General features: G+C 39.2%; 3 protein-coding genes across 3 annotated transcripts in view; 2 read left to right on the top strand and 1 right to left on the bottom strand.

Annotated features, from left to right (window-relative positions):
• Nucleotides 1-5451, top strand: part of LOC131553437 (cytokine-dependent hematopoietic cell linker) — a 21421-nt gene extending 15970 nt beyond the window's left edge. Inside the window, exons 10-17 of the mRNA XM_058798114.1 lie at nucleotides 1647-1671; nucleotides 2570-2591; nucleotides 2666-2717; nucleotides 2803-2831; nucleotides 2910-3001; nucleotides 4706-4783; nucleotides 4939-5094; nucleotides 5180-5451. Coding sequence (XP_058654097.1) covers nucleotides 1647-1671; nucleotides 2570-2591; nucleotides 2666-2717; nucleotides 2803-2831; nucleotides 2910-3001; nucleotides 4706-4783; nucleotides 4939-5094; nucleotides 5180-5335 — 610 coding nt within the window. The 3' untranslated portion in view covers nucleotides 5336-5451. The remainder of the gene's footprint in view (nucleotides 1-1646; nucleotides 1672-2569; nucleotides 2592-2665; nucleotides 2718-2802; nucleotides 2832-2909; nucleotides 3002-4705; nucleotides 4784-4938; nucleotides 5095-5179) is intronic.
• Nucleotides 5452-5594: 143 nt separating this feature from the next.
• Nucleotides 5595-11835, bottom strand: LOC131553431 (zinc finger protein 518B). Its single transcript, XM_058798106.1, has 2 exons — nucleotides 11376-11835; nucleotides 5595-9484 (listed from the first exon to the last, which is right to left on the bottom strand). The coding sequence occupies exon 2, from the start codon at nucleotides 9361-9363 to the stop codon at nucleotides 6721-6723; it is 2643 nt and encodes an 880-aa protein (XP_058654089.1). The 5' UTR covers nucleotides 9364-9484; nucleotides 11376-11835; the 3' UTR covers nucleotides 5595-6720.
• A 1670-nt stretch (nucleotides 11836-13505) lies between these two features.
• Nucleotides 13506-27160, top strand: wdr1 (WD repeat domain 1). The gene is made up of 15 exons (XM_058798107.1): nucleotides 13506-13705; nucleotides 15211-15332; nucleotides 16058-16148; nucleotides 16256-16403; nucleotides 17702-17882; nucleotides 19729-19806; nucleotides 20764-20844; nucleotides 22144-22377; nucleotides 22455-22544; nucleotides 23159-23313; nucleotides 23431-23518; nucleotides 24923-25033; nucleotides 25120-25293; nucleotides 26344-26488; nucleotides 26576-27160. Exons 1-15 carry the CDS (start codon nucleotides 13690-13692, stop codon nucleotides 26680-26682), a joined length of 1821 nt encoding a protein of 606 aa, XP_058654090.1. The 5' UTR covers nucleotides 13506-13689; the 3' UTR covers nucleotides 26683-27160.
• Nucleotides 27161-27500: the final 340 nt, after the last annotated feature.

Genomic DNA, 27500 nt, shown 5'->3' with positions numbered 1-27500 from the left:
CTTTCATCAACACTTCCAAAGCTTCACAGTCCTTTGCCAGTTCCTTTCACATTTCATTTCACTCACTAACGTTAGGCAGTTTTCATTTATATGGCGTTTATTGTTGATGATAATATTATTTTTCATATGCATATGCTTATATATGAGATCTCTTGTTTCTGCGTCTTTCTCGCCTGTGTTTTTGATCGAGAGATTCTGGCTTATTCAGGAGATGCGTAATAGTGCCGCAGAGTGTATAACAGTGAAAACACAGAAACAGGGAAAGAGTTAAACTCAAAATTGTTAGACTATTTAAGACTATAATCTCAGTCTTTTGAGTTATTTAAACTTAAAGTTACTTGCCAACCAGAGCTTTACCTCATCAAGGCATGCAAAAAAGATTGTATTGCACACGGGTCATTTTTTAATAGGCAGATAGATCTGGGTATCATCTACATAAAAGTGGAAAGACACGCCATTCATTCTCAGAATCTGACCTAAAGGAAGCATGTAGAGAGAAAAAAGCAAAGGTGCTAGAATAGAGCCCTGAGGAACTCCAGATTCAAGAGGAGACTGAAAAATATCTCTCGGTTAGATAGGATTTAAAACAATTCAAGACTGAACCTTTTAACGCCACACACAGGATTCCAATCTAGATAAGAGCAACAAGTGGTCTATAGTGTAAAAGGCAGCAGAGAACTAAAATCACAGAGTCACCTGCATAGGTAGCAACCAAGATATCATTTATCACGTTCAGCAGAGCTGACTCAGTCTATGAAAAGGGTTCAAACAAGACTGAAAAATTAGTTAAAGGCTTAAGTTGACAACACAACATTTACAGAACCACAGAAATACTGTAGGTGCGTAGTTATTTAAATAACTAGTTATGTGTCTAAGGAAGGCTTTTTGAGCAAAGGAGTAACAGAGGTCAGTTTCAGGCACGCAGGAACAGAACCAGTTTATAAACATTTGGTCAATAAGGAAAGCAAAGCAGGGCCAAAAGACTCGATTAACCATGACGGTGTCACGTTTATGTTCTGTTCTGGTTGATTTCCCTGCGTTTCTGTTCATCCAGCCTTGACCTAGTTTTCCGTTGTTCCCTGATTAGTTCACTAGTCTCTACCTGTGTTAATCAATCTTCTCATTAGTTCCCTATGTTTGGTTCTTGTTTAGAAGTCCTGAGTCTTTGTCCGTTCACCGTCGTGTTTAGGTTTGTCTATGTTTTGTGCTACCCTGCTCCAAGATTCCTGGTATTTACTTTGTGGATTGTAATTAAAGACTGTGTATTTGACACCTCCTGCGTCATGCGCTTCTCCTTCGAGCACAGCACTGTGACAGACGGTGTATTATATCATGAGGTTCAAAGTGTGTGCTTGTATATGAGTGGACTCATTTATACTCATTTATACACTGCACTCGGTTAAAAGACTGAGTTAGATGGGCAGCAAACATGAACATTAAAATCACCAACCAATATAAAATGGTCATAATTTGTAGTGATGTACCCCATTCAAAAATAAAATCTTTAACTAGATGTGGAGGGCGATACAACACGGCCATTACACTCAAATCTTAATAACTACTCTTCAAAACTCTCTCTCTCTCTCACACACACACACACACACACACACACGTAAACTGTCTGATTTGTGTGTTTTTATTCTCAGATCCAGCCCGAGTGAGCAAGAGGATGTAAGTCCATTTCTTTGCTGTAACTCAAATTCATTCATAAACTCCATGTTCTACACAGTCATCTAAAAATAACAATCAGTCAAAGTCAATACAGGGTTAGTAGTTTAGTAGGGTTAAAATAGTTTCATTTCATTTTTACTAATAACTCGTTCTGGTACCATGCTATTCATCATAGAGCACTAACTAGAAATAAAACCAGTACATGTGGAGGAGAGTGGGGCAAGTTGTCACGTGTTACTCCTGCTGTTTTGAGTGGCTCAATCTAAGATGATTCACTGCACAGCAGTTCTCGGTTTCCCTCCGAGTTTTCAAAGATTATTAGACAGATACAGTTCATGTCCTTTTTTATCATGCATATCCATTTATCAATGAACAAAGACCTTCAAAATTGATTGGATAAATGAACAGATTACAATAAGACCTTCTACTTCCATTTACCAAACATGCACACGTCTGATTCATCTTCATCCACCCTAGTCTTCAAACAGCGAAGTCATGTGATTAATAAACAGTTTTCTATGACTCTCTTAGACTTGCAAAGGCATGTTAACCTTGTAAACAGTTACAGAAACACCGCACATGGCTGGGACTGTATGGGGGAGATATTTCACATCTAGGTCAAAGGGGAAGAGCTGCGAAGAGAACTGAAATCAAGCTGAGAGACAGACGCAAACAACTGAACACCACAGCAGAGAAACATACAGTTAACAATGTTGACCTCTATAGTGGGGCATGTTGTCACAGTGGAAACCTGCCAGTAAACAAATTTAACGAAATAGATGTTCCAAATATAATGAAACTGACAAAAATCACTATTAAAGCATCATGTCTGACGGTTTTGTGTATTCAAGAAACCCGAACATAATTCACATAAATAATAATCCCATTTCATTCTCAGGTTAAAGCACCATCATCTGCAAGTAAGTTATGTTGCCTCATATAATATAGTATAATATAATATAATACAAAGTGTAATAATATACCTGTTACGCAGGTCACACATCTCACAGGTTTTCTCTGGATCTGGACTCTCAGGATTTGGACAGGTACTGACCACAGTCAAACACTCTGTGCTTTATCATCATTAATTAGAGGAATGATGTGTGTAATTGTGTTCGTTTGATCCTGCAGTTTCTGTGAGAGCGAGAGGAGCTCGTTTGGTAAGAATCGACTCACTGAATCACAGCCGAAGCGGCTCTGATTCACTGAATCTGAAGAACTCTCTGGATTCGTTTCAGATTCACACGTGAGGAAATCACAGCATCACGAATGGCCTCCTGTTAAAGGAGAGACCGACGGAAGCTTCACCAACCACAGCAAACCTGCGCAGGTACAACATCACTGACGCTTCAGTCGATATTACAGTTAGTCTCAATTCATAAGTTGAGATGAAACCGATGTAGCTACAGATCTTTTCTTCAGCGTTGTAACAGATTATTGAAAAAGAGGAGATTTAGTTCTTTCTGACGATTGTTGATTGGATGTTGAAATGTGGGCGTGGCACTCATAAATGGAGGCGGGTCTAAATGTGAGCTTGCAGACAATTGTGGGCGGAGTTTAGGTGGACTGAACGATTGAAGAGTCTGTCAGGAGAAAAACATCCAGTTATGACAATTTGATTTGTATTTTACATTGTTAAAAAATAAAATAAAACATGCTTCCAGTCAAAGGTTTGAAATCTCTTCTACTCACCGATGCTGCATTTACTTGATCAAAAACATTATTACAATTTAAATAAGTTTTCTAATGTAATTTATTGTAAAATGTAATTTATTCCTGTACTGGCCCAACGAAGGTATCCAATGGTTTAAATGAATTTTTCAGGTAGGCTACAGAAATTAATAAACTAATAAAATGTAAAAAAAAAAAAGTCTACATAGTCTTCACTGTATAAATCAAATATAAATGAATATTCTGACTTTAGGAGAACACATGGGGTGTCACACTATAATCTCATCTGGCTGCAGAATCGTCCTGATCTTCTTAAAACAGCTCAGACCCAGACCAACATCCTCTAAACAGAGACAGGAACTAACACGTGGAATTTGCATTGATCACGTCAATGCAGAGTTTACACCTTTTGGGACAGATGGTCATTTGCATGAAAGACAGAGAAATGGCTGACCTTATACAGTGAACAAAATATCTCTAAACTCTTAGATCTGTATTACCTTTTAGTTTACTAACTGTAAAGTTGAGACCATTGTACCAGTTGCACAGAGACAATTCAAATGATACCAAACATGGCTGTGAGGATGCATCCATGCTGAACACTATATTGTGTTACTGAGTGAGGCGAGGAGAGACTTCTCTCAGCGAGATGTGGAAACTGGTCTGTATGTTAATGCACTGTGTGTGTATCGTCTGTATCTCAGAAGATCAAAGTGTCTGAGGTTCTCACAGCCTTACGCTGCGACCAAAGCTGATTTTTTATGAAAACTGTGATACACTACTGTTCTAAAATTTGGGAAGAAAAATAATAGAAGTAATACTTTTATTAATCAAGGATGCATTCAATTGATCAAAAGTGACAGTAAAGACATTTATAATGTTATTATAGATTTCTATCTCAAATAAATGCTGTTCTTTTGAACTTTCTATTCATCTGTGAATCCTGAAAAATAAAATGCATCACAGTTTCCACAGAAATATTGTGCAGCACAACTGTTTTCAACATTGATAATAATCAGAAATGTTTGTTGAGCAGCAAATCAGCATATTAGAATGATTTCTGAAGATCATGTGACACTGAAGACTGCAGTAATGATGCTGAAAATACAGCTGCACATCACAGAAATAAATTACAGTTTAACACATATTCACATAGAAAACTGCTGTTTTACATTAGAATAATATTTCACAGTTTTTATTGTATTTTTGATCAAATAAATGCAGCCCTGGTGAGCAGAAGAGACTCTTTCAGAAACATTAAGAAATCCAAACTTAGTGTATGACTGAACAGACTGTTCATAAGAAGATCAATAACATGCATTTAGAAAATACACAAGTAATTTCCATTTGACGTGTCCTGCAGGGATTGGTGGATCAGAACTGGTATGTTGGTGCGGTTAGTCGCGTGGACGCTGAACACGCTCTTCACCTGGTCAACCGGGTAAAACACCTTCACTTCACTCCAACATCATGACATTTCTTACAGTTCAGAGACACAAGAACATACAGAAATTCAGTTTAGCAGATTATCGCAACAACAGAAAACAAACATATGAATTATATTTAGATACAGATCTTGATGCCTTCTGTCCACAGGAAGGAGCCTTTCTAGTGCGCGACTGCTCGAAGAACACTACCTATGAGCCCTTTGTCCTCGCTGTGTTTTACGACAAACGAGTATTTAACATTCAGATCCGCTTCAGTGATGAAATCAGCAAATACACTCTGGGAACAGGCCTGAGAACCAATGATGTGAGTCACACACCCACAGAACGCAGTGTAATAATGGTACGTCTTCATCATCATCATCATCATCTCTCGTCTCTTTGTCTTCCAGAGGTTTGACTCGGTCACTGACATCATCAGGTTCCACTCCATTTTTCCCATCGTTCTCGTTGACGGGCGGAAATCTTCCACGGCAGCCAATCAGAGGAGGCAGTGTGTGCTGATTTACCCAATCACAAATCAGGACCTGAAAGAGCTTTTGAAATGAGAGCAAATACAGACAAACCGCAACATCTCCGGGACGTTTAACTGACATTTTAACTTTATAAGACATTTTATAGTGATGTTTGCCTGGCACACACTCAATGAGCCAAAGAGCTCATCTGGTAGAAAGAAGAAAAATCAGTCAATTAATAATGTGGCTGTGTATAGCAATCAAATATCTAAAGGATTCAACATTTTTGACATTTTAAAACACACATGTAGAGTGAGAGCGAGTGTTTGGCTGAATGCAGACACACAAGGACCATTTTTCCAAACTTTTAATCCATTTATAAGTTTTATTTAATCACACTTAATATTTTTTGGCCTTTATGAATAATTTAAAAATAGATATAGTTATGCTTCTTAAGCTTCAGAACTATATACAGATTATAGTTTGACACACACTCATGACACATGTTTAGTTTCTTGAACAGTTTGTGTTTACAAACGAGCAGACGCCCTGAAAATCAAAAGCTATGCTGTAACTTTACATAACATCAACAGTAATAAAAGAAAACTGGTTTACTGGTTTGATCATTTGAGGTAGATTTACAATGATAAACACATCAAACCATCTCGACTGTTTAATGACAATACATTTTACAAAAGGAAAGTTGTTTAATGTACAGACGTTGACAGCGAGTGTACATGTGTGCTGTAGTTTACAGTGAAATACTGAGTCCGTATAGACAAACCTTTTTGTTTGTCTGCAAAAACACTTTTAGTGTACGTCATACGTTTGAGTTTCACAAATGATAAAGCCTCACCCAACAAAGACCATGTGCACAAAAATCAGAAAAGACTCACTTAACACTGATGCTTACGTACTCGTAACATGATTAAAAATGACAGTAAATGACGTGAAATGATTTCAGTGAATGTGAACATTTGTGAATCTCCAAACGCAAGACGTGACGTCTGTTTGAAATGATCCTGTACAGTCGTGGAAAATGACACGCAACATTCTAAAACAGACATTAGAGTTGTTTGAAGCCTCTTGGTTTCAGAGTTCTGACCTTCTTACGAATAACTTTAACATATTGGCAGTTCAGTTTTGCATTTTTTCTTTTTTAGAAAAATCTCTTTATATATATATATTATACATATATATGAACATGTTTGTCATTGCTGCTGTCAAGTGGGCCATGGCAGGACCGGGTAAGTAATGTTGAAAAAAGTTGTTTTTATTCCCAACTATAATATGAGTAGAATAGCTAATACTTGTCTAATCACAACGTATTTGACAAAATGTTTATTGGCATTGAATTACCATTGTCCACCGACCAGCTTTATTACCATTAAACTTTAAAAAGATCTCACATGGGTTTTTTTTTTCAATTGTAAAAAAATGAATACGTGAAATATCTACAGGGGAATGTAGCTGGTTTTTTACGAGAGCAGTTTCTCCGAGACTCCCTTTAGAACAAACTCGATTACCTGATACTTCTGTCCATGGACTTTCTTGAGTTTCATCTTGAATGAAGGCTGTTTCCTCGCCGGTTGTTCCTGCTCGTGATCCACTGAGCGAATCCACTTATAGTTCTTAAGAGTTTGGACGCCAACATTAACCCTCTGAACTGAAGGATTGGGGTGGTTCAGAACCACAACCGGCTGGTTTGGACCGGGAAGCTTGATGCGCTGATTCTCTTTCAGAGGAGTTAACCTCAGTTCTTGATGAAGGCCCATCCCAACCGACGATGATCTGCGTTTCTTGGCTTTTCTCTTTTCTTTCTTGTGTTTTTTACGTGGTGGCGAGTCTTGGTGCTTCTCTTCTCTTTCGCAAAGGTTTCTCTTTAGTATAAGCTTGATGGCCACTTCAGGACTTCCGGAGACGTTCTGCTCGCTTAGCGTGCAGCAGAGAACCGGCCGCGCCGTCAAACTCTCCTCTCGAGCTGGCGCTTCCGGAAGCTTCTTGGTGGGTTCCAACAGAGAACTGGGAATCCTGAACAAAGCTACTTTTGGATACATGTTGGAAACACAAGAATGGTGTTTTTGGCCAGACTCATGTTCAAAATTTCCCTTGTCTTGATGTGAAATGTCAACGTTGTTTGATGGAACGGCGCTCTGGTTTGACAAAACCGATGGTTGAGTCAAATTTGGAGCTTGTTTTGAGTGGCTTGTGTTTAGGGTTTTCTTTGATGTTTTTACTTGACCATGAGTCTTAGATATTGCAGAGCTTTTACAAGTCTCATCCTCTGTCTTTGTTTCTTTGAGACCTGAAGAAGCACCTTTGGGTTTCTCCTCGGTATCCTCCTTTTTAATCAGAATACTACAGACCAGCGATTGCTCTGAATTCTTCCCCTCGTCCTTCGGCTCTTTCATTGCCACCGTCCAGCGTTGTGTTTCTGGCAAGGACTTTGAGGTGCTTTGAGTCGGCGTAGGCGTAGGACAAAGAGAGAAAACTGATGAGATCACGGGAAAGCTTTCAGAACTCACTTCCGGACCTTCGAGCGTGATAATCTCTGGATCCTTGGTCTTCAGGTTGCGCTTGCTCTTAGCTGGTGTCTCTGAAGAACAATGTGGTTTGAGTGCGGACTGAACCGTTTTTGTGATAGTCTGAACATTGGTGCACGTTGAAGGCCGCTGCTGTTTGACTTTGTGAGATGATGAAGACGTGGACGGGCTGACTGGACACCCTTTGGCAACTTGGCATTTAAAGGACAGTTTGCCTCCAGTTGCAGCTGATGAAGGTTCATCCACGTTGCTCTTCTGGTCTTGCGGGGTACCATTGGGTGGGATCAACCGTAGCTCCAACTCTCGAGTCCCATTGATGTTTTTCACCTCGACCAGTTCCACCAAACACCCGGCAGGAATATTGATCTCCTCTGGACAGGACACGGTCAAAGGCTTATTGTGTTGAATTGGCTGGTTCAAAGGTGCCAACAGTTCCACTTGGACACTAGATAACGGGCTTGATGTCTCTGCTGATGATCCTGCAGGTGCTCTGGAGTTCGTTCTTGACTGATTGCTCTTTTCTGAACTAGAGTGCAGTGGACTTTTGATTGTACCACTGGGAAGTATTACTGGTTTCTGCGTCCCAACGTTAGTCCCTGTTGTGGAATGACTAGACCTCTGATCCATCTGGATATTCCTCTTGGATAAGGGCGTATTAAGCAGTGCTCGGAGCGGGGTGTTCAATTCAACAGGTGCTCGGACCTGGACCCTAGGAATGGTTTTTGCAGCCATAGCCTTTTCCGAAACACTAACCCTTGGGCTTTGCTGTAGCGGTTCTGTAGAACCAACATGGACTCTTGGGAACGTGGCTTTCGGAATAAGCTTTTCCGAAATGCAAACCTTGTTTTTCCCATCGGCACTGAGTTGAGAGTTCGATAGGTTGCCGTTTGCCTCCCGTGATCTTAGAACCACTTGCGGCGTGTTGCCTAACGAGTGGCTCGCGCTTGGAGCGCAGCTGGGAACAGCACCGGCGAACTGAGTCTTAGTAACCGGAACGACGGTTGCTGTGTTGGTCATAGACGGCATCGTGAAACTGTAGGTCATCCGGGCACGGTTACTCCTGGTCTGGCTCACTGTTTTACCAATAACAGATGATTGGCTGGGTTGACTTTCACTGGGGTGTTCGACATGGAAATTGGGAATCGCACACTGGTCATTCCTTTCCAGCCAATCTGAAATCCCGAGAGTGTCAGGAACAGATGGACCTTCTGTATCTGGGGTGGATACAGCGAAGTCAGTTATGAAGCCTTCTTCCGCATTTCTCTTGTGTATACGAAGAATATGCTTAACCATGTAATCTCTCCGCACAGCTCCGTACGAGCAGAAGCTACACCTGTACGGGTACGAGCCGGTGTGCAAGACGACGTGTTTCTGAGACTCCGTTTTAGAATATGAGACATGGCTGCAGAGCGCGCAGGAGAAAGTTACCTCCTGATGATGGGACACGTGCCTCTCGAACAGGTCAGTGTCTTTGGTGGAAAAGCGACATTTTGCACAGCACAGGCGATCAGTGTCTTTTCTAGGTATAGCATTGGCCTTGCTGTTCATAAATGACATGAAACTTTGTTGTGAACGCATGGTCAGGACATCAAGTTAACAGTCCTACGGTCCAAAAATCAAAGAATACGTGATCCACATTAGCTGTTTTTTCACTGGTGAGAATCCCTTCCTTTGGGCTCAGCACACCGTTAGTTAATATCTGCACAATGGGTGAGAAAAAAAGAGTGTTTCAGGAAATTAGAAAGGAATACAATACAGAAAGTAGTAATAAACAACTGATTCACAAAGAACACTCTCTTCATTGGTTGTTTTGCAACAACTCTAATTTATGACCTTTGCTTCTAGAAATTCTTTGTAACACAACAACAAAACTGTTAAAGATAATTCATGATGTTCAAATCACTAGTGCATCTTGAAAGAGAATTTAACGGAGCATTAAAGATGACACTTTAGGAAGGCGAAAGTTGGGGATGTCAAGAAGTTTATTATAACCATTGTTGCCTTTTTCAAGGTATTTTGAAAGTGAACCGCATAGAGACCAGAATATCATAAAGACTTGGAAATGCAACCACTAACAATCTTTTAACAACCAAACTGCAACTGACTAATAACCACTCAGAACTAGTACAGTGTACCAGGTTTTGCATTGGTTGTTATCTGATAGAACATTGTCTGAAATGGCCAGTTTTGGGGTCTACATGCTCAACTCTCTAGCGCCACCATCAGCTTGAAGTTTCACTTTTTTAAAAACAGATTTTCTGTTAATAATATTTCAATCCGATGGCATAAAAACTGCATTCATCACATCTGAAAAAGTTGCATTTTTTATTTCATGTTTATTTAATTTATTTGGCTTACAAATGTTTTCTGTTCTTCACTAAATTTGGGTCAAACAGTCATAAGACCATTCTGAACAATACTGATCAAATGAGTCTTTGATATTCAAAACTGTTCACCAGTGACTAGCCCGTGCGCTTAACCATTATTACTTACAGCAAAAAATATACAAATCCAGTGTGAAACCGACATTTGGCAAAACATTTTCCTATAAAATCAAATACAGGTACAATGTTTATGCAATGCAAGAATACAGTCAATGTTCTTGATTTGGCTTAATGGTTAAAATCACAAACACTAATACCAATCCTTTCTGCAGTTTTAATCATATTTATTAGTAAAGATATTGGTATTAATGACTGTACTGCAACGTACAATCTAAAGATCACATTATAGTAATAGTAGTACAGTAAATGAAATAAAACACTTTGAGCTTTTTGTTGGATATTTATGTTCTCAACACTGCAAAAACAACACAGATTTGATAAATGTGTCTCTGCAGCACAGAAGCAGTCATAAGCAGCACAGCTATATTTGTAGCAATAGCCAACAATACATTGTATGGGTCAAAATTATACATTTCTCTTTTATGCCAAAAATCATTAGGATATTAAGTATTTTGTAAATGTCCTACTGTAAATGTATCAAAACTTCATTTTTGTTTAGTAATATGCATGGCTAAGAACTTCATTTGGACAACTTTAAAGATTATTTTCACAATATTTTATTTATTTTGAACCCTCAGATTCCAGATTTTCAAATAATTGTATCTCGGGCCAAATATTGTCCTATCCTAACAAACCATACATCAATGGAAAGATTATTTATTTATTCTGCTTTCAGATGATGTAGACATCTCAATTTAAAAAAAATATCCTCATGACTTGTTTTGTGCTCCAGGGTCACATATTATAAATGCATGCAATATAGTATAAACTGATGCAATTTCTGAGAAGAGGAGGAATGCAGGAATGGCTTCACAGAACAAGCAGTAATTTATTAGGTCATTAACTGCACTGTGCATTGCACAAATCCATCTACACGAGCACCGACGGCTCTGCAGATCTACTGCTCTCTCATCAGGAGGAGATTCTCGTTCTGACTGGATGCACAGCACACAGTAATTCCTCATTCCCCGAGGCGATATAAATAAGAGCATTCACGCATTTCTCGAGTGTTGCGTGAGCCGAGCCCCGCGCGCGCCGCTACGACGCGCGTTCCGGGCGAAAACAGCGATGCGTTAAAACACTAACCTCGCCTTAAAAGCGTCCTCCTCTCAAAAGAGCGACTGATGCGTTTAATTCGTCCATTCTTCACTATTTTCTCAGCGGGTTCGCTTGCATTGTTTTCTATGTGCAGCTGTGACCGCGCAGCAGACCGCGCGCAAGGGTGCGGGCGCGCGGAACACGTGACGCGACGCGCGGCTCTGATTGGCTGCTGGCTGCAGTAGAGCTCTACAGCTCACGCGGGCACCCGCATTTCATAAGCGCAGCGAATCAAAAACATGTGATTTCTCGCTCTGAGGCTGATTGACGATAGAATATGGAGCTCAGAGCGTTTGTTCTGGTAGAATACCGGTTGGTTTAGTCGGTTGACTCATCTGATGCTGTGAGATAGACAGTAAATTCACCCGCACTGTACACTTTTCCTCTTACATAACTTGAGCCAAGATGGCGCTCGTGAAAAACAGACAGGAGCAAGACTGTTGTGTTGTGTTAGTGTGTACTGTCCGCTTCTATTCACACACATTCCAGTTTACAGACAAACTTCACACATTCTGATGCTATTATATAATGGTTATGGGTAATAAATGTATGTATGTATGTATATTTATTTGGTTATATTGGCCACACCCATTTGTAAAAAAAAAGAAAAAAGTCAATTCAATCATCAACAGTTGATCAAATATAATGCCACATTACAGACACAACTCTAATATAAACAATCACAGATTTAAATGATGCCTTCTCTGACCCACTAGTACTACAGTATTAGCTGTACTTGCGGTGTAAATGCATTCATGTCACCTCTGAGCAGCATTAAAGCTCTTCAGTGCCGCCTTTGCAGTGTAAAGTTCCAGATCTATTAGAAGCAATCTAGAAATGGTCTTAGTAAGTGGTTATTCTACCTGATAATTCGGTTCTCTGCTGTTCCAGGTCTATTGAAGACTGTTGCAGCACTAAATCTTCATTATTTAATTTATATGACATATAAATATGACTCTTATGATATCAGTTGGTTATTTTGAGTCTGCTAAAATGAACTCATCACATGCATTTCCTTTTTTCACAGCGATGATTCATCACATACAGGACAGTCAGGCATGTACAGCGTGGTCCGTGAGTCTTATATCACCCCGATGGGTTATTTTACAATAATCATCAGCTGAACGTACATTATATCCCACTTATGGCTGCCAGTACCAAATATATAAAACCACGGACCATGAGTTATTGATTTTTGTTAAGTTATTCATAGAGGCTGAAGAGAGACAGAACACAAGCACAGCAGGACAGAGTTGCCACGAGCGACGGTCATATTATTCTGAAATATGAGTTTGCTGAATGCTGTGATTGTCCATTCAGAACCAAGCATCCCAGATGGACATGGTGCTGAGTTACAAGGGAAACCACTGCTGTAATCAAAACTATCTTTAAAATAAATTAATTAATATACTTAATAAAATTAAAAAGTAAATATATGTTATATATATATATATATATAATACCAATAATACTAATTCCAATACTTTCCGTAGTTTTAATCATATTTAGTAGTATTAATGACAGTAATAAAATAAAAGCTACTTGCACTGCAAACTACAAATCACTTTATAGTAGTACATTAAATACAATAAGCTTTTTGTTGGATATTTATTTTCTTTACAATGTAAAACCACACAAAGGTGATATATAAATACAATAAACAAAAGTATTTTTAAAATAAGTATACTTAATTAATAAAAGTAAATTTTATGTTTTGCAATTAATTTGTAAATTTTACAAAGTAATATATATATATATATATATATATATATATATATATACACACAGACACACACAGTATATATATATATATATACACACAGACACACAGTATATATATATATATATACACACAGACACACACAGTATATATATATATATATATATATATATATATATATATATATATATATATATATATATATAGAATTTGTACTGTAAAAGTAAAAACATTTTCGGACTTTTGGATAAAGATCTCAACCTGTGACACATGGCCGAATTTCAAAGGGAAGAATCATGGGTCTAAATGCTCAAAAGCTGAAATCAGTGGACATTTAAAGCAGGCATTATCATAAACACCATCATCGTTCATTTTCTCTCGTTCTACGTCACTTCCGGCCGGGCGTGTGTGCGCAGGTCTGATCGAGCGCGAACGGTCTTGACTATATATGGGCAAAGCCGAGCCGTCCGCGCGTCGCCGCCTCTTCCGCGTTCAGTGTTCCGCGATCCGCCGGTGACAGAAGCGATCAGAACCGGATCCGTTCCTCACAGCCGCTCATTCATTCACCGCGCAGCAGCCGAGATGTCCTACGAGCTCAGTAAGTCACGCGCCTGTGTGTGTGTGTGTTACTGTATACATACACGCAGTAACTGTGTTGTTCAGTGTGTGTGTGTGTGTGTGTGTGTGTGTGTGTTACTGTATACATACACGCAGTAACTGTGTGTGTGTGTGTGTGTGTGTGTTTAGTGTCGTTATAGTGGTTAGAGCTGGTTGATTTTCATTGTGATGACAGCAGCAGCAGGGTGTGTGTTTACCTGCTCGGTGTGTGTGTGTGTGTGTGTGTGTGTGTGTGTGTGTTAATGGCCTGGTTCAATCTGCTCGGATCATTTACTGAAGCATATCATGGTACTTAAACAAATACCATGGTAATACCATTATTCATGTCCAGAAGCGTAGTGTTGTAATGGGAGGTTTTTGTGAATGCTTAAAGTGTGTATCTTTATAATAGTGCGTGCGCAATAGTGACTAAATTTGTGTAAAAAGTCTTTAGTATCAGTTTTAATCAGAGACTGTGATTGTGATCCAAACACTGATCGGTGAGTTTGAGCATCGTTATCAGTCTGGCACTGATTCAGCCAATGGCGTGCTTTGGGGGCGGGACTCTCGGTCTGACTGACCAATGGCAGACAGGGGTGTGTTTGAAAAACAGTCGTTATTTTTTGCAGCTCTGCTGGGTCCAGATTCACACAACAACAAATATATAAAATTTGTATCTTCTAAATAGTTAATACGATTTTGTATTCCCGAAAATACTTCTTAATAACGTTCTTATTTTTTTCTTAATATTTTGTTATGAAACAAACTTTCTTAAATCCTCAGAGGTGACTCTTAATTTTTACATTTATGCATTTAACAGAGGCTTTTAAGCAAAGAAACTTACGAAAGAGAAACAAACATAAATTTATTGGAATGTTTCAAATATTAAACATTACAAAACTGTGAAACTTGCATATAATGTAATTTAGCAACTGTACATGCACTTCCTCATGCAGGTCTGTTATTATTAGAATCCTGAGATTAACTTCTGTCTAATTTCCTAAACTGATTTTTCCCCGCTGACGCTTCTGTTTCTTGTCATTTTCCTTCCTTAACCAAATAGTTTCCAGGATATGATGGTTAATGTTGTTAAATGAAAATAACTGATGCTTTATCATTGGGAAAAATGACTACAAGTTTCTTCCAATTAAAAAAAAAAAAGTTTAAATATCGTTAAGATTTGTCAATATCGTACGTGATTTGTTAACACAACTGAAAAATGTTCAAGCAGCTACTTCAGTACTTTTTAAGAATTGTTCAAGAATCACACGTTCCTACGAACCTCTTAAGGTCTTTGCGCACTGTGTCTGAAATTATCGTATGCATTTTTTCGTATTCATCGTCATGCACAGAAACCTTGCAAACATAGTGAAAATCGAACCCGATCGGACGAAAGTTTTGTAAATGTGAGGTCGTATTTATTTTTTAATGTGTGACAATTTCAAACTCTGTGTGCAAAGACTTTTAGAATTTTTCTTAATTTAAACTTTTTTTCTCTTCCCGCAGAGAGCGTGTTCGCCAGCCTTCCTCATATGGAAAGGGGCGTGGCCAAGGTTCTGGGCGGAGACCCCAAAGGGAACAACTTCCTGTACACCAACGGCAAGAGCGTGATAATCAGGAACATCGAGGTGAGATCCTGCCGTCGCAAAGGAATATCAGGGGTTCAGTGATGAAAAAAGTTTTAAAAATTGTTCTCAGTTTGAAGAATTACATTCATCGTAACATATATAGTGGAATTTTATAAAAGGGTTTTAAAGCAGATTGTTGTGTAATTATGTATTCTATCATAATTGTACAATACTATGGTATTTTGTACATGCAAAAAAAAAGAAAGTAACTAATTTCAACAAATTTGCCATCAATAAAAACGCTGAATTAGGGCTGCATGACTATGACAAAATCATGATTGTCATTCCCTTGAAACTGTAATTGTGGTTATTAATTACGATTATCACAATTTACGTTAAATGATGTTTATACTGTTGTTTGAAGCAGCTGCATGCCATATTTTTATATATAAATAAACAAGCTGAAAACACTTTTAACTGAAAAACTTACATTGCTTTCTATAGCCTCAAATTCAACTATACATTGGATTGGTTTCTTTACGTAATAAAAAGTAAAAAAATGCATGGTATTGTAATGTTATACTCAAACTAAAATTAAAACAATGATAAAACCTTTAAGATAATCTGAAGAAATAAGAAACGCCTCTTAAGCACGCAGAATAACAGAAGTGGAACAATTAATTGTCGCTTTGAACGATTGCGATTATAAATCCGATGAATCGTGCAGTGTTTTAGACGCAGACACGCTGGTGTATCCTCTCACGATTAAACACTATCTCCTGCAGAACCCAGCGATCGCAGACGTCTACACCGAGCATCCTCATCAGGTGATCGTGGCCAAATACTCTCCCAGCGGCTTCTACATCGCGTCGGGCGGTGAGTGCCGGATCTGAGCTGTGTGTGTGTCTGTGTCTGTCGTTCTTGAGTGTGTCTGTCGTTCTTGAGTGTGTCTGTCGTTCTTGAGTGTCTCTCTCTTTGTGCAGATGTGTCAGGGAAGATCCGGATCTGGGACACGACGCAGAAGGAGCACCTGCTGAAGTACGAGTACCAGCCCTTCGGAGGGAAGATCAAGGACATCGCCTGGACCGAGGACAGCAAGAGGATCGCCGTGGTGGGGGAGGGGCGAGAGAAGTGAGTGACAGCCGCAGGCCACGCCCCCTGCTGCAGGCCACGCCCCAGTGCTCACGCTTTCCCAACTAGGGTTGGGAATCCAAAATCATTCCAATTCCAGAATCGGATGCTTGTTTTAAAACTTCAATTCCGCCTATCAATTCCTGTGTGCGCATGTTGTTTTTTTATGTATTAATCATTCATTCAAGAGATTCATTCAAAAACACTAAAATGAAACAAGTAAATCTAGAGCGAGTCGTTGAATCGTTCCATTCATAAATTACATGAGATTGTTTAGTCGTCTCATTTTTTTTCTTCAGAATTGTGAGAACTACAACCTACATTACATTTTTTTTTAAAAGAACCTCAGTTTATCCGGAATCAGCTCTATTTTGCACACAAACAGCTCTTAATCGAGTCCAGTTTTTATGCAGCCGGCTGATTTTTGTTATTCAGCAGCAATTAAATGTTTTGCAAAGAGACACCGAATAAATGTTTGACTTTTGGAATTGAACTGGAAATTGGAATTAATAAAATTCAAACGATACCCAACCCTAATTACAAGTAACACGAGTTACGTAATCAGATTACTTTTTTAAAGTAACTAATAAAGTAATGCATTACTTTTTAATTCAGAAGGAAATATCGGAGTTGCTTTTTCAGATAAGTGACTCCAGCTCCTGTGTTTCTCATGTATTGAGTGACAGCTCTGGTGTTGAGAGAAATCAGGAGTAAGAACATGCTCTTACTGTAGTTCTAGACTAAACATCAACATTATTTATCATCTCACCTGCACTAAAACACATTCAGTGTTCCTCAAAATCAATAAAAACAGTCAAATGCAAACTCAGAATATTATACAAACCTGCAATAATTAAATGTTAAATAAGACAAATATCATTTATCTATTTAATCACATTTATTAACCAGTTTCTTTGCTACTGATCTTTGATCCAGTTCAACCATACTAAGCAAAAATGACACATCTGTGTTATATTTTAGTTATTGCTGAATAGTGTTGAACTTTCTTCTCCTGCGTCGTATTCTTCATGTGATTAGTTTGAGCGTCCTCTACTGTACAGACGTGAATCTACATCTCCTTCAGTCCGAGCCGCATTCACTTCACTTTTGGTGTGAAAGAACTTTTTATATTAAAAACAAACAAACAAGCCCTGCCCAGATTTAAAAAGTAACTCAAAAGTAACGTAACGCATTACTTTCCATAAAAAGTCACGTAATTAGTTACTCTCTTAGGGAGTATTGTAATGCATCACTTCTGAAAGGAGCTGCCCCAGCACTGCTGACGTGTGTGTGCGCAGGTTTGGTGCCGTGTTCCTCTGGGATTCGGGCTCGTCGGTCGGAGAGATCGTGGGTCACAGTAAGATCATCAACAGCGTGGACATCAAGCAGACGCGGCCGTATCGTCTGGTGACCGGCAGCGACGACAACTGCACCACTTTCCTGGAGGGGCCGCCCTTCAAGTTCAAATGCACCATCAGCGTAAGTGCATGCTTTCTGTACATCACTCCGTATACGGCAGTTTCCACGCAAACACTAGCGCATTCATCCGCCGGACGCATGGACTGTTCTCGAAGCGGTCTCCGTTTGAGAGATTCCTCCTTCAGCGTCTGCACTGTTTCTCTCCAGAAGTTACGAGCGATTTAAACTCTTTTAAACTAGAGTTGCGTGAGTCTCTGAAGCGCCTCTCAAACGCTCCTGACCTGTGTTCTTGCAGCTCTAGTAGATGATGTTTTCGACTGCAGCAACAGCCCGAGAGCAGCTGAAAAAACATATGCATAACCAAAATATGCTTTAGGCCATCTAATTTTATTTTGTTAATGTTTTAATTTAACAACCGCTAAACATGTTCACAGTTGTCTGATGTGAGGTAATGGTCACATATTACAAGGAAATAAGAGTTTATTTATTTTTTATGTGTTTTAGTTTGACACTTACTATTATTGTTGTTTTTTTTTGTTGTTTTTTTCCTTTAAAATGTAAAATTTGTATTATATAATTATAATTAGGGTTGTAAAGGGGCGTCAAATTTCTGGTAAATTTCTTAAATTTTCCTAAAGTTTCCAAAAACTCGTTTCAAAATTTCCATCCCTTTGCAACACTAATTATAATTAAAAAAATATATATAAAAAATTCTACAAGCTACTAACTCTAGCGCACTCTATTCTAATTATATTCTTTAAAATAAAAAACTTGCCTTTTAGACTTGCACTCTATTCATTTACTAACTACTTGTTTTCTTTAAAGAAAAAAAACTAACACTAGCTTCTCTATTCTTTTTCTATTCTATCTGTTTTCTTTTTATTTATTCTATAATTAACCCTTGCTGCGTGTGCTGTTAAGCTGAGACTTGTTACAGCACTTGTGTATCGTTGCTCTTTTGCTGGTTTTGATGGCTTCTGTTGTCCTCATTTGTTAAGTGACTTTGGATAAAAGCATCGGCTAAATGACTAAATGTAAATGTTGCAATACTAATATTTTCATCTTAAGTTCTTCACTTTCAAATGTTTAAAGCCTCAAGGTTTTATTTTGGCATAATACTTCTGAAACGCTTCTGTCCACAAAAATGTTGTGAATGAAGTGAATCCAGCGCTGGCTGATCATCTCTCCTCACCTGAACGTGTTTGTGCTGATCTGATCATAACGACTGCAGATATGAAGCCTGATCAGACAGACCATATTACAGTCATAAATCAGCCACAGCACCCTAGCAACCACAGCTGTGCCCTAGCAACCCAGCAGAGCGCTGCTGTAATCTGATGTTTATATACAGACGGGCGGCTCCCATCCGTCTCTCTCTCTCTCTCTCTCTCTCTCTCTCTCTCTCTCTCTCTCTCTCTCTCTCTCTCTCTCTCTCTCTCTCTCTCTCTCTCTCTCTCTCTCTCTCTCTCTCTCTCTCTCTCTCTCTCTCTCTCTCTCTCTCTCTCTCTCTCTCTCTCTCTCTCTCTCTCTCTCTCTCTCAATTCAGCATGACTGTGTAACATCACAATGTTGCCAAAGCATTAACATATATATATATATATATATATATATATATATATATATATATATATATATATATATATATACCAACAAATAGTAATAAATAAAATCCATCTAAATAAATGAAAAGATAAAGTCAGTTAATCATGTTTAGCATCTAACGTTGTGAATGGTTAACACATATTTAGCAGCGAGTGCAGCTGTTATCATCTTCTCCGAGTAAGAAGGGCATTTTCTCAGCATCTCTAAGTCTTTCTTTCTCTCTCGCTCACATTACGGTTCTTTATTCAGATCTTTAGCTTTTTACTGTAAAGCCCAGAATGAATGTTGTGATGTTTGTGTGCAGGATCACAGTCGCTTCGTGAACTGTGTGCGGTTTTCTCCGGACGGGAATCGTTACGCATCGGCCGGAGCCGACGGACAGGTGAGGCCTTTATCCTCCGCATCTCACAGATCCTTCACATTTCTTCATTTGACAGGAACTTCTTCTGAAGTGGCTTGCAGTGCACTAGCACAGGCTGGAACAAAAATTATTTATTTTTATTTATTTATTTAAAATTTAAAAGCATTTTTTGCTTGTTTGGTTTAAAGAGCTTCAGGTTTGTTGTTGTTTGTAGGGTTGCACAACTTTGCAAAAATAGTATTGATTAGATATCATATTAATAATAATAATAATATCATCATCATTAATTATATAAAATGAATAATGTCATCAGTACCAATAATAATCATTGTCATCAATATTAGGTATGTATTACTATATTTTAATTTATATCTTCTCTATTTTCTTATACTGCACAATAACTGAGTAAAAAAGAAATTGTGCGTTTAATTATAAAATAACTTGGTTTGTAGTTGTATAATTAATATTAATATTATTTTATGATCATTAAAAAATACACAATTGTACTGCAAAATAAAAACATAGTATTTAATTAAAAATAATAACTTAATTGCTATAAATATTCTATAAATATTAGGATTTGTTCACGCATGCATGCATAAACAAAAGTGTGTATGTGTATATATATATATATATATATATATATATATATATATATATATATAAAATATAGTATTTTTATTTACTTGTTTATGAACATAAATGAATCCTAATTAAAAATAACTTTATTCTGTTAGCTTTCTAATTACACTTTTTTTTTTTTTTTTTTTTTTTAATTTATGAACATTAGTATATTAACAAAATATTGAATAATGAAAATAAATAATAAAGTTGAGTATTTCATTTAAAAAATAAATAAATATATGGTACAAAGGTCAATTTTCAATATTGATATTTAATCTTATTTTTTTTTATTTTGTAAGATTAAGCGTTGAGGTTTTATTTTGCGTTGTTCACCCGGTTCTGTGTCCTGTTCAGATTTTCCTGTACGACGGTAAAACTGGAGAGAAGCTGGGGTCTCTGGGAGGAGATAAGGCTCATGACGGAGGCATCTACGCTGTGAGTGTTTATCAGCTTCTTTACTTTAAAAAGTTAGGAGCACCAGCAAAAATTAATGAGCACCATAACTACAAACGATATATTAACAGATTTCATCTTTACATTCTTAACTTTAATGCAGATTGGTTAATATATTAGCTGTCAATCACTCAGGTGACGGAGCTGTAACTACCGCTGAAGAAGAGAGAAAATGAAAGGAAACACTGACAGATGTCTTTTGTAAACCACCTAAAATTAATCTGAGTTTGGTTAAACACCGAGAGCGAGCTCCTCTTCGGCGAGGCTTAGGATGGTGTATGCAGTGTTCAATTTTACGTTCAGCTCTGTCTGTTGTGCAGAACGGCTGGCAGCTAGGGGTGTGCGATATCTTCAGTAACGAGAATTAGACGATATTTTGCTTGTGTTATTGTGCTGATCTTAAGGACTACCGTGGACGGCTGATTTTGATATTCTTCATATTCTGTGTGGTGGTCAGCATCAAGTCACTGTTAATAAGTGAGTCACTGCGACTGAACCGAATCATTTAAATGGTTGATTCATTCAGGAACGAAACGAATCACTGTCATGTTGCTCAGAGACGCGAGACAGTGCTGTGGCTTTGTTTGGAATTAATTTTGCTGTCGAAAAACAGGAAATATGGCATCTACAACGCAAGTCTCTTAATATTAACCTTGTTTATTGAACTGTTGTATAAAATCAATATCACATCTGTAATCATGCTGATTTTTGTTCACGTGATATTAACTATACGAGATGTGGCGAATGCTGTTAGTGTTCCTGCAAACGCCGTCCCACAGGCTTTAAAGTGAAGCAGTGCATCGAGCGCAGAGCATCTTCACAGCGGAGCCACTCGAAGTCTTTCAGCCACTCTCTCAGTACGCCTGTACGCCGCCTTTTCAGCTGCTGGGTCAGCATTCACCACATGATCGCGATCACCAGCAACATTATTTGTAACTTTAGGTGGTTTACAAAAGACATCTGTCAGTGTTTCCTTTCATTTGCATCTCCTGCAGTAGTTAGCTCCCGGTCACCTGAGTGATTGACAGCTAATGTTAACCAATCTAAAATCTGCATTAAATTTAAGAACGTAAAGATGAAGTTATGTATCGTTTGACCGGTCACCGTATCAGCACACAGAAGGCACATAACTGTGAACGTTAGAGAAATGAAAACAGGTCGCACTGCAACAATTATATGCACTCGCACAAATGCTCCCAAATATATTTTGAGGTCGCACCAAAATGGTCGCAATTTCGAGCCTTGCACGTGATGATGATGATGATGCTGACTCTTCCTCAGGTGAGCTGGAGTCCTGACAGCACGCAGATGATCTCGGCGTCGGGGGATAAGACGGTCAGGCTGTGGGATGTGGGCAGCGGGACAGTGGTCAGCACCTTTAACCTGGGCTCAGATGTTCTGGACCAGCAGCTGGGCTGCTTGTGGCAGAAGAACCACCTGCTCAGCGTGTCTCTGTCCGGATACATCAACTACCTGGACAGGAACAACCCTGACCGGCCGCTGCGCACTATCAAGGTGAGACGCGCCTGCCGCTCGCCCCGGCTGCTCTGAGATCAGCGCAGTGATGCTGTTATTACTGTGTTATTACTCAGGGACACACCAAATCCATCCAGTGTCTGACGGTCCATAAGGCAGACGGCCGGCCCAGCATCTACTCGGCCAGCCACGACGGACACATTAATATCCTTCTGACATTATTAAATATGTCACTCGCTTTGCAATAAACAGACAAAACGCTTGATGTGGGACAGGAGACAGCGGTCAGAATGACACCAAAGCTGAGTGCATGTGGCCAAAATATGAGTTATTATACAGCGGTGGCCAAAATTATTAGAGCACTGGTATATTCAGCAGCTAAAAACGGTTTTAAGTCAGTTATTTCTATCTTTTGCTGTAGTGTGCCGGGAGGAAATATTTACATTTCCAAACATTAATTTAGCCATTAATTGCAATAATCCAGTGATATTTCTGAGATGTGATCTGATCATCATCATCTGTCTGAAGTGACATGAAGAAACAGAACAAACTGAGACTAAATCCAGAAGAACTGTCTCTTCATGTCATTTTTGTGATTTGTGAAAAATTTGACATAAAAGATAATGTATACATCTACAATTGCTTTTATTTTGGTAAAGATCACCTGGAAATCAGTTCAGGCGGCATATGTAGCGTTTAAGTTAGTTTCTGAAAACTTACTGATCAGCTGACCACGAGAGGCCAAAACACACCAAATATCGTCTAATTACTGTTAGAATATGTCAGATGTGAGAGTGTGTCCTTGACCTGAGCTGCACATTACTGGGACGCGGCGAGCGGCGAGAACGAGGAGTTCCTGGGTAAAGGACACTCAAACCTGGTGTCCAAGATGACTGTGGACGAGTCCGGACGTCTGGTGACCTGCAGCATGGACGACACGGTCCGCTACACCGACCTGAGCAAGAGAGAGTACAGGTGAGCTTCTCTCTCTCACACACACACACACACACACACACACACACACACACACACCTGTGACCAGACACCAGCTGAAGCTCACCTGCTGTGTGTGTGTGTGTGTGTGTGTGTCAGTGCGTCTGATGTAGTGAAGATGGACATGCAGCCCAAGTGTGTCAGTGTGGGTCCAGGAGGTCTTGCTGTCACCGTGTGCATCGGACAGGTACAGAAACACACACACACTCTCACTCTCACTCTCTCACACACGCGCACGCTCACTCTCTCACACACGCGCACGCTCACTCTCTCTCACACACGCGCACGCTCACTCTCTCTCACACACGCGCACGCTCACTCTCTCTCACACACGCGCACTCTCACTCTCTCTCACACACGCGCACTCACTCTCTCACACACGCGCACTCTCACTCTCTCTCACACACGCTCACTCTCTCACTCTCTCTCACACGCCGCACTCTCACTCTCTCTCACACGCGCACTCTCACTCTCTCTCACACACGCGCACTCTCACTCTCTCACACACGCGCTCTCACTCTCTCTCACGCCACTCTCACTCACTCTCTCACGCCACTCACTCTCTCACGCCACTCACTCTCTCACACACGCCAGCACTCTCACTCTCTCTCTCTCACACACGCGCACTCTCACTCTCTCTCACACACGCGCACTCTCACTCTCTCTCACACACGCGCACTCTCTCTCTCTCACACACACGCACTCTCACTCTCTCTCACACACGCACTCTCACTCTCTCTCTCACACACGCGCACTCTCACTCTCTCACACACGCTCACTCTCACTCACTCTCTCTCACTCTCACTCTCTCACACACGCGCACTCTCACTCTCTCACACACGCACTCTCACTCTCTCTCACACACACACACTCTCTCACTCTCTCACGCCGCACTCTCACTCTCTCACGCTCACTCTCACTCTCTCACGCTCACTCTCACTCTCTCACGCTCACTCTCTCACACACACACTCTCTCACTCTCTCACGCTCACACACACGCTCTCACACAGTCAACTGATTAATTGAATCCAAAATAAATGTTTTTGTTTGCATAATGTGTGTACTGTGTATATTTATTATGTGTATATATAAATACACACGCATGCATGCATGTTTAAGAAAAATATATTTATATATAAAATGTATATGTACATAAATTTAAATTATATGTGAATATAAATTAGTGCTGCTGTCAAATGATTAATTGCAATGAATCGCATCCAAAATAAGTTTTTGTTTACATGTGTACTGTTTATTTTTGTGTATCTATAAATACACATTTACATGTGTGTGTATATATGTATATAATTATATTTTATATTATATATAAATATATTTAACACTTTTCTTAAATGTATACATGCATGTTATGTGTGTGTGTGTGTATGTATGTATGTGTGTATATATATATATATATATATATGTGTATGTGTGTATATATATATATACACACACACACACACACACACACACACACACACACACATTATGTAAACACAAACTTATTTTGTATGTGATTAATCGTTTGACAGCACTATTATATCATAATTATGGAGTTGCAGCAGCAGTGCTGAGTGTGTGTTCTGTGCAGCTGGTGCTGCTGAAGGACAAGAAGAAGCTCTTCACGCTGGACTCTCTGGGATACGAGCCCGAGTCCGCAGCCGTTCACCCAGGGGGCGGAGCCGTGGCTGTGGGCGGAGCTGTAAGTCACCAGTCAGACTCTGGCTATTAGCATAATCACTGAAGCTCAGACTGATGCTGTGTGTGTGTGTGTGTGTGTGTGTGTAGGATGGGAAGGTGCGTCTGTACTCGGTTCAGGGGAACACTCTGAGGGATGATGGGAAGGTGCTGGAGGTGCAGGGGCCTGTGACGGACATGTCGTACTCTCAGGACGGAGCGTTTCTGGCCGTGACGGACGAGAAGAAGGTCATCTCTGTGTTCACGGTGGCTGATGGATACACGGTAAACTCCTCTCCCTCAGATCTTCATCACACTCCTGCAGCAGTCATGAACAGCACTTCCCTCCTCTGATATTATGAGAGCTTTGTTTCTTAATATGCATAAACTAGGAATGTCCAGAGAATTAAATAGTTTACTAAAATAATTATAATTCAAATAAAAAAATAAAAAATAAATTTTATGATTCTAGAACGTTTAAGAGCTGAATGTTCTCCAGGGTTCCTGTTCTCTTAAACCAGTCCATAACTTTTATACTCATCCGTGATTTTATGGATAAAGACTTTTAAATGTATCTCTTTATTTTTGCCATTTCTATTTGGTCAAATATTTTAGAGCTTGGCTTAACTATAGAAATATATTAATTATAAAAGCGTCTATGGAGTTTTCAGATTTTATTTATTTACATGGCTTTTCCACTGGTCTGTGATTTTTATTTATTTATTTATTTTTTTTTAATAATTCATTCAAATTAATTAAACACTTTTAAATAGACAGCAGCAATAATATTGTCACATTTTGTTTAGTTCAGAAGTGTGATCTCTATATGTGACCCTGGAGCACAAAACCAGTCATAAGGGTCAATTTTGTGAAATTGAGATTTATACATCATCTGAAAGCTGAATAAATAATCTTTCCATTGATGTATGGTTTGTTAGGATCGGACAATATTTGTCTGAGATACAACTATTTAAAATCTGGAATCTGAGGGTGCAAAAAAATCTAAATATTGAGAAAATCACCTTTAAAGTTGTTCAAATGAAGTTCTTAGCAATGCATATTACTAATCAAACATGAAGTTTTGATATATTTACGGTAGGAAATGTACAAAATATCTTCATGAACATGATCTTTACTTAATATCCTAATGATTTTTGGCATAAAAGAGAAATGTATAATTTTGACCCATACAATGTATTGTTGGCTATTGCTACAAATATAGCTGTGCTGCTTATGACTGCTTCTGTGCTGCAGGGTCACATATGAGACAAAATTTAAAAAAATCTGTATCCAGAATGGTGCAGCTGTAGTTTGACTCATGTGGATGTGTTTCAGGAGAAGAACGAGTTCTACGGTCATCACGCGAAGGTGGTCTGTCTGTCCTGGTCACCTGATAACGAGCACTTCGCCACCGGCGGGATGGACATGATGGTCTACGTGTGGACCGTAAACGACCCCGACAAGAGGATCAAAATACCAGGTAATGAGCGCGAGCGTCTCAGCGCCTCGGTGAGCAGCGCTCCTGATCTCTGACTCTCTCTCTCTCTCTGTGTGTGTGTGTGTGCAGACACCCACCGGCTGCATCACGTCAGCGGTCTGGCCTGGCTCAACGCAAACACACTCGTCACCACGTCCCACGACGCCTGCGTCAAACAGTGGACTCTCAAGATCTAAACCCAACAGAAACGCTCTCGCTGTCTTTCTCTCGCTCTTCCTCTGTTCTCTGTCCTTAGATCACCGCTGGAAACTGAGTGGAACACAGGCATCAAGCACTTCCCCTCACACACACACACACACACACACACACACACACGCATACATATGTGACCAGAATCTGTCATGTGACATTCCAGACGCAGGGGTCAGAGTTCACGAGGTGTTCCTGAGCCCTGATTGGCCATGAGCTACTCTTCCTTCATGAGGAGGGACTTTAGGGAGCAATAATCATCAGAAACCAATCACAGAACCTGTGTGTGTGTGTGTGTGTGTGTGTGTGTGTGTGTGTGTGTGTGTGAGACAGTATTTTGCTCTCTTCTAACCCTCATGTGATGTTTATTTACCATGTTTTTGATTGGATGTCTCTGATTCGTTTTTTTCATTGGGTGGATGTGATTCATAATTATATTAATGATAATAAAACACTTTTTATGCACTTTCTTCTCCTGTCCGGTTTGTTACAACTGATTCACAAACACAGGTGAACCTGAGGAAATACAGCGTACACGGCACAAAATGACTTTCTTGCTCAGTACTTCTGTTTTCCAGCACAATCCTTAAATCGAGATACTTGAAAAGCAAAGTAACTTAAGATAAGTCCTGTTTTCTGAAAACTATCAAAATGAAGCGACTGTTTGGAAAAGTGTGGAATTTGTAATTTCCAGTCTGGAAAAAAGCAAGCAAGAGTATATATATATATATATATATTATAAAATAGAAAATTAAGAATTTAATGAAAATAAAATTTCATTAAATAATTAATATTAATAAATTAA

The sequence above is a fragment of the Onychostoma macrolepis genome, chromosome 14 (genome assembly GCF_012432095.1).
Source record: "Onychostoma macrolepis isolate SWU-2019 chromosome 14, ASM1243209v1, whole genome shotgun sequence".
Lineage (NCBI taxonomy): Eukaryota > Metazoa > Chordata > Actinopteri > Cypriniformes > Cyprinidae > Onychostoma > Onychostoma macrolepis.
Note: the sequence above shows the minus strand (reverse complement) of the source record. Positions and strands in the feature narration are given on the sequence as shown.